The 10406-nt window shown below is 35.1% G+C and overlaps 1 protein-coding gene across 1 annotated transcript in view; it reads right to left on the bottom strand.

Moving 5' to 3' along the window:
- Positions 1–1803: 1803 nt before the first annotated feature.
- LOC149949714 (uncharacterized) overlaps positions 1804–10406 on the bottom strand; it is a 39845-nt gene continuing 31242 nt past the window's right edge. Inside the window, exons 4-7 of the mRNA XM_090169277.1 lie at positions 8585–8708; positions 3307–3542; positions 2221–2471; positions 1804–2158 (exon numbers count right to left, since the gene is read on the bottom strand). Of these exons, the coding sequence (XP_090025403.1) occupies positions 1921–2158; positions 2221–2471; positions 3307–3542; positions 8585–8708 (849 nt within the window). The 3' untranslated portion in view covers positions 1804–1920. The remainder of the gene's footprint in view (positions 2159–2220; positions 2472–3306; positions 3543–8584; positions 8709–10406) is intronic.

Here is a 10406-nt window from a genome sequence, read left to right as displayed (position 1 = left end):
CGAGTGCGTTAGATGGAATCATCACCGACACCAGAGCTAAAGCGTTCATATTTTTTTACGAAAGGGTAAGAAAAGGCATTGTTCTTCTCGAAACGTTGCGAGAGAGAAACAATTAACATCGAAGATATCGGATGCTCTAAGTAAGACGAGTTATCAGACTGGTGCGCAAATTCCAATTAATCTGATTCCCTATTGTAAAGTAACTTTAATGTGGCTGTAGTAGAGCTCAGGATTTGGATAAAAAATATCCGTTTTATTTGTTTTCATGCATAACTAAAAAATTATCCTAATAAACCCTTATAATATTAAATTACTTGGAATATATCAGTTTTAAATAAAGTAGCCAAAACCCCTAACTTTCTCGCCAAATATTTCTCAGAATGAAAAATCATTATTTCTTCTAATGCTAAAATATAGGGAATTTTCAAGCTCATTGTGCTACCTCTAAATTTGGCTCAATTTAACCCAAATTTCTGAAGAAGTTTATTTATATACATTGAAACCAATTTAGAGTATAAAGCCCAGTTCACACTATACAATTAATTGGGCCACTTAATTGAAACCAACTAATTGTAAGCAAGAAAATTGTACAGTGTGAACAGAAAAAGTTGGAACAGTGGTTACAATTTTTCAGTTCACACTATTCAATTTTCTTGCTTACAATTAGTTGGTTTCAATTAAGTGGCCCAATTAATTGTATAGTGTGAACTGGGCTTAAGACTTCAATATTTAAGAAACAAATAAAAACAAGGACCATCCTAGTAAGTACGCATAAAAGTGAATGAAATTGTTTTCAAAATTTATCATTAATGATATATCTTTCTCTAGAGAGAATGATAAAGTGTACGTTAAAACACATTGCTTTCCGAGCTTTAAAAGAAATGATAACCCACATTAAGTTGTAGCAACTTTCAATATTTGAGAAAAGCAGTTAGAAAAATTGTTGCTACTTTCTTTGTGGAAAATCGGTAATTTCAATCGAATCAACTATACTTGTACATTTTCCGAAATGCTCTACAACTTTCTCAATGACACTTTCATCTATTACTTACTGGTTGAAAACAAACTTTTTAAAACGATGGCTATATTTTTTTGATTTTATGATTTTTAGAAATTTAATAATTGTACCTATAAGAGTTTTTTATCATAGTTTAATGAAAGTTTTTGATCATTTTCTAATCAAAACCACACACCTGTATATGACTAACAAAATTATTTAAAACAACGACATTAATAGCAACAAGCTTTTTTAATTAAAATTTTATAGCCGTCTACAAAATATTAAATAGTGCAAAGTGTTTGTAAAAGAGATTGGAAATAATCTTTCAAATGGTATGGTAGAATAAGTACTTTTAAAATTTAATTTTAAAATATCCAGTTAACTGGACAGTTTCGTTATTGCCAATTGGATTTGATAAGTCAATGAGTACGAAAATGCCAAGTTTAGAAAATAGATGTAAAAAAAATTGGTTTATTGCAAAGACAGGTTTTTTTCAGCAATTCAATTGAGGTTTCAAAGTTACAATACAAAATCTTGTGAATTCCATCTAAATTGGTTTATCTTGGTAGCATAACTGGTTGAAATTAGAATTTTATAGTTTTTTCCTCATATTTTTCAAAATTGTTTCAAACAATGCAGTTTCTAGGCATTTAAACCATTTTTGTTGTAATATAATTCCTTAAACTTTTGACTTTATTTTATTACTAAATATTTTAGGGTATTAATAATTAAAAATATATAAATTTCAGAAACACACAACCCAATAAAATGATAAATGTTAAGTATGTTAAGAATGTGTTCAATATTTTTATCTATACATGTATAGTTTTGTTAACAAATCAAGATAGAATTTCATAAATATAAATGTGAGTTTATCATGTCAGTTGCTACGTGTATCGACCTTAAAAAGCCGGATCATGTTAATTTTGAATTGTGACATAATTGGCGAATCGTTTGATGAGGCTAGGGATGAGCATGACGAATCCCGCCAAGTAGCCTCCCGTCAATAGCAAGAAGGTGGTTTGGAGGTCTCGTAGGAGGATGTAGTCTGCCACCTTTGCTCCGTCTGGGCGCTGCTTCAGTTTTCCGAACGTCAGGGGGCGCTCCAGTTCTTCTTCCCATTTAGACAAACAACCAGATTCACGGAGAGTCTCAATTCTGCTAATAGAAAAGTGATAGATTAAGAATGACTCGATGTAATATTTGGACCTATAACCTACACCCAATTGAACCGATCCTTGCTCTTAAAATCCTTTCGGAATCCAAGAGCTATTCTTACGTTGTATAAATACTCTTTAACCATCGAGTATTTGAAATCTCTGTTGCCATAGTACCACAACCAATTACTGAACCCTTTATTAAGGTATATTATAGCCAGCTTGTGCTCTTTGAGACGCGGCAAATTCTTGAAATTCAAATTTATTGGAACGGACACTTTTCTATAGAGATCACCGTACTCGTTCGATGAAGGCTGTAATGAAAATAAAAGTCGGAAATTGCAAAAAAGTTAAGCCAGACATAATTAGACTGCTTGAAAGAGATGGGCTTATCTGGTGCACACTAAACCTGTTAAATTTTATGTTGAACATTATTTTTAATTTTGGGTCAGACGCATACTGGTGCAGTGTACTGATTGAAAATAATGATCTGATGTAAGGTACAAACTAAGAAATTGGAACCCGTGGCTTAAAAAATACAAAACACTCGATATTAAAACTGATATATTATCTATGTATAGAATCAGGTAAGGTTAAAAAGTTAGAATAGCGGGCAAGGTTTACTAAATAAAAACATATAATATAGATCTAAAACTAAAAACAAATTATTTTTAAATATTTATAAAATTATTATAAATATAATTATATAATTATTAAAAATGGTCAAAAATATTGAAGAATTATATTTATTCGTATAATTTTTCAATATTTGATCCGTGGTGGACCAAAACTATATTAACAATAAATTTGTGAAGAATAACTCTATAATTAATAATTTAATTAAATATAGATAGACTCTTTTCCAAGATCTATTTATTTTCTAAGTGGTTGCAAGGGCGTATATAGGGGAGAGGGTTTGGGGTATAACCCCCCCTAACTGCTGATGACTGGGTGGGGATGTGGGGATGTCTAATAAAAATCAATGAAACCTCCGTCAAACCCCCCCCCCCTCGAAATAAAATCCTGGATACGCCATTGAGTGGTTGTCTTTTGTAATTTGTAAACGGTCTCAAAAATAATTTCGTGATTGATGAAACTATCCTTTGAAGACCATTATGAAGAGCATTATAAATAAAGTAAGTATCATACCAAATTTTTCACATAATTTTCGATGAAGGTCCCTTTAATAACTCCTATTCGCAGTATCCGTTTCCGAAATAAATCGGCTAATTTGTCTAACGAGTCGACTTGATCAGCGCTGGTAACACTGGTTGAGGCTGTTAACACATCGCCGTAGAATATCACTAAGATCGTCAGTGCGAATAACCAAAAAGAGAGTGGAACAGTTGCTGACAACCGATTGCCACTAATTACTGTATTTGTACCTGCGTTTTTCAAAAAATTAATTGCTTAAATATAAAAGAGATTTCGAAAAAAAAATTGTAATCATATACAGCATTAAAAAATTTACAATCTGTTTTCAATCCTTTATGTAAAATCGGAATCTAAGGGCTAAGTTTAGATAATGGAAAGTTGCCTGTTTTTTAAAGTTCCTTTAAGTCTTAAATTAAAAAAATGTATTATGTTAATAATTTATAGATTGATGTGTATTAAGTAAAGCAGAAGATAAGGGTTAGAAATTTTATCTGTTTATATTCAATAAAGAGGCGGTAACCGTGTTTTCTCTGCTAAAAGTAGAGTGTGTAAAACCATACAGGTTTTTTCAGAGAAGTCTGGCACAAATTTACAGGAGTATTCTTTGGGTAACAAGGAGTGAAAAAGGTCCTAAGAAACGTTTTGCTAAATTGAACTGCATCCGAGTTATTCGCCGTCAAAAATTGGACTCCAAAACGTCGAAAAACGCGTGAGTGTGCAGTTTATATTATTCCTTGGACTCAATTATTTCCTTTTACTAAGCATTTGTTTTTTTATCGAAAAACATAAGAAAATGGTCACTAGTATCAAAAGTTCGTTGGTAATTTAAAGAAGTATTCTTCGTGTAGAAATGAACAATACCAAGGTGTTTCAAAGTGACCACGTCAATTAAAGAAAGTTACTTTTTGAATTTCGTTTTTTTTTTCAAATGCCATAAATAGAAATTTAACTGAATTTCAAAAAATGTACAAAATGATAACCTGGGGCACACACAAAACATTCTTGAATCCGTTCGAAGATTCGAGGCGTGTTACGAATACGCGAACGAAAACTACTCGTCGGAGGTGTAATTTAATGCACTGTGGAAGCTTGACGTAATTAGACCCCTTATACGATTCGGCACCATTGCGATCTAGACCCATTTTGGTCGCTAATAGTTTCACAGCGATCAATATTGCGTTGTCATAGGTCTTCAATGTTGCGGACTTCCGTCATGTGTACCAATTTTTTTAAATGTCCCCAGAACTTGAAGTTGCGAAATGGTAGAAATTCGTGTTCTTTGAATACAAGGAGTAAAACGTCTTATAAGATAAGTGAATAAAAATTTATAGTAGCAAAAGCTAACTAAGCGTTCGCATCTAGAAGTACGCTATCGTTACAATTTACCATAATGAAAAGATGATTTAAATTATCAAGCGACATAGTAAAAAATTCCATTCTTTGTTTTATGGTTTCTCAGAGTTTACATGTACTGTTACATAACAATATTACATTGATCATTGTATTTACAAAGGCTTTTCAAAATGGCCCCCATTGGCAGGTAGGGCAAGCTTTGACGCATCTTCGGGAAGCTTCTCGAACACGACGAAATATTTCAGACGTGTTTCTGATTGTGTCGCAGCTGTCAATTATCCGTTTACGTAGGACTTTAACGTCTATAACTTCAGTCTTGTATACCAAGTCCTTAATATGGTTGCAAAGGTAGAAATCACATCGGTTCAAATCAAGAGATCAGGCTGACCATGCAAGAGTTTCGCCTTGACCTATCCACCTCTACGGAAGCTCGGAATCAAGATGAGCTCTAACCCTGAGGGGGTGCTTGGTCGTGCATAAACCATATTCGTTTTCTTACTGCTAACGGTAAGTCTTTGAGTAGCTCTGGTAAAGTGTTTTGTATAAAGGTTTAGTACTACTCAGCAGTTATAATATTGAAGTTGAGAAAATAAGGTCAAATTAAATGGTTGCTAAGAATTTCGCACCCGACGTTGAGACAAAAGTGCACTTGATGTGACCTAACGGTATAAGTGTGCGGAGTTTCTTGCTGACACTCATGGCGATTATGTAAATTGAAGATTCCGTCACTGGAAAAATTATCTCCATCAGAAACTAGGAGCGTACGTGACACCGTTAGTCTGCCCCTGAAACCACTGACAAAATTCACTTCATGTTTGATAATCAGCCTCAATTAAAGATTGAACCTTTTGTAAATGGAGTGAGTGGTACCGGTTTTCTCAAAGGATACGCCAGGCAAGAACATTATCAACTCGCAATTGACGTCCAACGTGCCTCATACTTGTCGTAGGAATATCTTCGAAGATAGTAAGTCTTCTGGAACGTCTCCTTTTGAAGTAGCATGCCCCGTTTCCCGTGGGTTGTATTTTTCCAGTTTATTTTAAGCGTCTGACAACCGCCTTGAATGTTTGTCGATTTGGTAGCCGTCTTTGAGGAAAGTGCTCCTGATACAAGCGCCGCGCTTCTACCACATTTCCCTGAGCGAGTCCATACTTAAGATGCATATCGGCGTATTCTGCATTCGTGAAGTACGCCATAGCATAGCGGGTTTAAGATACGAAATGTGGATTTATTTTATTGAAATTCGAGCCTCGTACCCGTTCAAAAATACTATTAGAACAGGTGTTGTAGACTAAACTTGTATACTAAAAACATTTGTTTGTGGGTGACTTTTTAATAAGACCATTAATTACACCAGCCAACTACATTCAGTGTACTAGCATTCTGAAAAAAAGCATGGAGATGTGATATACAGGGTCTTTTTTTTTGCTCGGAAAAGTGTTTTTTTGAAAAATTATTTTTCGACCACTAGGTGCGAGATAAAAGATTTCTATTATAAAGTTGTAGGCCGTCATCGAAAACCCTTAAAAATTGTTCACTCGACGAAAAACAACTTATTTATCAGTGAAAATTCGAGCTTGAAAAATTTACAAGTTGGTGAAGCCAAATTACGATTGTTTGAAACGATAATTGAAAAGGGAACAAGTCTAATACAAACGTAGTAGAGTTTTCACACTTGAAAAAATGTACACGTTTGGTTTTTAAATGCAGATATTTTATTCACATAAATTTTTACAAAACATTTTCAATAATATCACCATTGGCTGCAACACAGGTTTGTGCGCGGACAATTAAGTTCTCAAACGCTTTCTCTACCATTTCTGGTGTGACGTCTCGGCAAGCACTGATTATTCGTCTAATGAGTTCCTCCCTAGTTTCAATGGGCGTGGCGTATACCTTTGCTTTAACGAATCCCCAGAGAAAATAATCCAGCGGTGTTAGGTCAGGTGACCTTGCTGGCCAATGCACTGGACCATTTCTCCCTATCCACCTTTCAGGAAACTCGTTGTTGAGGTGCTCAGTTACTTGCCGGGAAAAATGTGGAGGGGCGCCATCTTGCTGAAACCACAACTGACGTCTTTCAGCCAATGGAAGGTCGTCGATTGCGTCACTCAGTTCGTTCTGTAGAAAATGTAAATACCTTTGGCCGTTGAGGTTCGTCGGCAGGAAAAAGGGACCAATCAAACGGTTTCCAACAAGTCCAACCCAAACATTGACCCGTTCAAATTGAACCTGGTGATGATATTCAAAACCCCAATGTGGGTTGATCTCAGACCAAAGATGGCTGTTTTGATGATTAAAGGGCCCATCTCTAGAAAATGACGCTTCGTCGGAGAACAAAACATGGCGCAAAAATTGTCTATCTTCTTGGACAGCATTTAGTAACCAGTTGCTAAATTCATAACGTCTTTGATGGTCTCCGTCAATTAGTCCTTGGTGGAGCGTAGCTCTGTATGGGTGATAGCGATTCTTACGAAGAATTTTCCACACACGATTTGCAGAACAACCCAAATCAGCAGCGGCGTTAGCGCAACTGTGACGAGGATATGCCACAAAGTACGCGAGTACATTGTTCTCGAAGTCTAAATCCGGTTGACCCAATCCGCGAAACCTAGGTTGCAAGTTACCAAATTGATTGAAATCGTGAATTGCTCGTCTTACTGTATTTACAGATGGTGCTCCATTTGGATGTCTTTCTGCGAAGATTTCAGTCACTCTTCTAAGGTTTTGCGCTGCTTCTCCATAGTAAATGGCAACTATCTCGGTACGCTCAGCTACTGAATAACGAGGCATTGTTCGAAATATTATCAAACACTGATAATAATCTCCCAAAGTTTTCCTTTAAATACCCAATGCATGTTTAGGATTGACCTATAGCCTCGTGTTTTTTAAATCCGGTCGTTTTTTTAACCAAAGTTTCAACTGGATTAGGTAATTCGGTTTCAATTATCGTTTCAAACAATCGTAATTTGGCTTCACCAACTTGTAAATTTTTCAAGTTCGAATTTTCACTGATAAATAAATTGTTTTTCGTCGAGTGAACAATTTTTAAGGGTTTTCGATGACGGCCTACAACTTTATAATAGAATTTTTTTATCTCGCACCTAGTGGTCGAAAAATAATTTTTCAAAATTGGTGAAAAACATTACCGAAAACGCTCAAATTTCTCAAACTGATGTCCCCCGGTATAGAGAATTGACCTTCCAAATTTGAAATCGGTACTATAAATAGTTTTTGAAAAAAAAAACACTTTTCCGAGCAAAAAAAAAGACCCTGTATAAGGCTCACAATGTGTTAAATTGGTACTTACTTATGGCATTAGATTAAAAAAAACGAAATTAAAAAAATCCTTTTTTAATAGGCGTTGTCACTTAGAAACACGTTGTTATAGTTAAAACTTATTTCTACACGAAGCTTACTTCTTACATTTTAATAATACACTTTTGATACTAGTTAGGTTTTTTATCAAAAAAGGTAAGAACCAATTCTTAGTAAAAGGAAACCATTGGGTCCAAGGAATTATAGACGTTTTCGAGGACAATTACTGACGGTAAATTACTCGGATAAGATTCAATTTAGGAAATCGTTTCTTAGGATCTTTTTCACTCCTTGTTACCCAAAAAACACGCCTGTCAATTTGTGCATACTTAACTGAAACACTTTGAATATTTCCTCACAGTTATAAATGGATACCACAATTTAAAGACGGCGAGTTTATTAGGGACAGCGCGAAGGTCTTTCTTGCAACGATGGCACAGAACAAAGATGTATGGGTAATTAAGCGTCTGTAACTGTGAAAGCTGTAATTTTGGCATTAAGAAATAGTTAACCTCTACTGGAAGAACTAAAGCATGTGGCTGTGGAATCAGTCTTTATTATTTGAGAGAAAAGACATATGTGGTATTTCAATTTCTCTTACTTTGGCGAGTTACAATACCGATGACGTACCAAATCGCCCACGAATTGCTTTGAATTAGATCGACAGTTAATTCTCGCAACAATAATAAAATTATTATGATAAACGCTAGGAACACCAGCCACACCTGAGAAATATAAAACCATTTTGTAATAATATTGTTTAGTGTACCTATATTTAAATAGCCATATTTTGCTTGAAAATATTTTTTTTTTCGAAAATTTGTGTTCTAGAAATTGGAAATTTTGACGCTACGCTTGTGCCAATTTCATTTTAGGCCAGAGAGGGAACTTTACCCTTAAAAGAGGAAAGCCGATATATTTGTAAATGTAACAAGTTGGGGCAAGTTGAGATATTTCGTTCTTTAATTTCCACAATTTAAATTTTCGTTTGTTGGAAAAACTAGGATCCGTTTGGAAAAGTATTAGAATTTAACCGAGTACGAACAAAATTTTTAAAACTATTTCGAACACTCCACTGTCGGTTGCGATGCAAGCATGGACGCGAACAATCATGTTGTCTAACGCACGTTGAACCATTTCCGGTGTTACTTTCCGCCAAGCGTTAATAATTAGTTGACGTAATTCTTCGAGCGTTTCAAGGGGAGTGGCGTATACTCTGTCTTTACTGAAGCTTCAAAGAAAAAAGTCTAATGGCGTCAGATCTGGTGACCTTGCTGCCCATTGTACCGGACCGTTTCTCCCTATCCATCGTAGTGGAAATTCATTGTTTTAGATAGTATTTCACGTCTCTAGGTAATAAGGTGGGGCAAAGTCTTGTTGAATTCACAGCCTTTCTCGTTGTGCTAATGGAAGTTGTTCTAGCTCCTCCACTAGTTGGTTTTGTAAGAAATGTAAATAACTCTGTCCATTGAGATTTTGAGGCCAAAATACTGGACGAATGAGAAGGTATCTTAGAAGACCAATCCAAACATTTAAGCATTTATGCGTCCAAATTGAAATTGGTGACGATGTTGAAATTTTCAGTGTGGATTTTCGTCTTGACAAAATTGTTAATTTTGGAAATTGAAAGGCCCATCTCTTAGCAATGAACATTTAGCGGATAATAAAACTTTGCGGATAAATTAAGGATCATTATCCACAGAATTAAGAAGACAGTTGCAAAAAACCAGCCTTCTTTGAACGTCTCCATCTATAGCCTCTGTGTACATCAAAGCGTAGCTCTTTACGGATGGTTCAGATGTCTACGTAATATTTTCCAAATGAGTGATTTACTTCAAGTCAAATCCGCAATTGCCGCGGCACAACTGTTATGCGGGTAGGTAAGAAAATATGCTAACACTGTGTCCTCATAGTCGAAATTACTTTGACCAAATCTACGAAATCTGGGTTCTACATGACCAAGCTGCTGAAAGTAATTTACAGCTCGCCTTACTACAGTTCTATTCGGGTGTCGTTGTTCGAAGATCTCACTCACTCATCTAAGATTTCTAACACCTTCTCCGTACTAAATAGCATCTATTTCCGTACGATCCGCTCTAGAATATTGAGGCATTATTATAAATATTAATTCAAATAATGATGTAAATCACCGAATGCATTCGAGTTTTATACTAAATAAATGTGCGGTTTTAACTGAACTTTAGACATTAGGTCTAGTTAGCTATCGACTTCACTATGCATTTTTCTTATTCTAGGTCTATAAGTAGAAATTAAAACCTATTTCAACGTATTGTATTTGCCAAAATCAGAAAATTTCAATTATTAATAGATTCAAAAGCTTAAAACAAAACCAACAATGTATTTTTTATTCTCAGAAATGGTTCAACGTGATTTTGACATGATTGTTCGCATCCAAGCTAGCG

Source organism: Leiobunum rupestre, chromosome 3 (genome assembly GCF_980474605.1).
Source record: "Leiobunum rupestre chromosome 3, qqLeiRupe1.1.hap1, whole genome shotgun sequence".
Classification (NCBI taxonomy): Eukaryota; Metazoa; Arthropoda; class Arachnida; order Opiliones; family Sclerosomatidae; genus Leiobunum; species Leiobunum rupestre.
The sequence above is the reverse complement of the archived record's forward strand: the minus strand, read 5'-3'. Positions and strand labels throughout refer to the sequence as shown.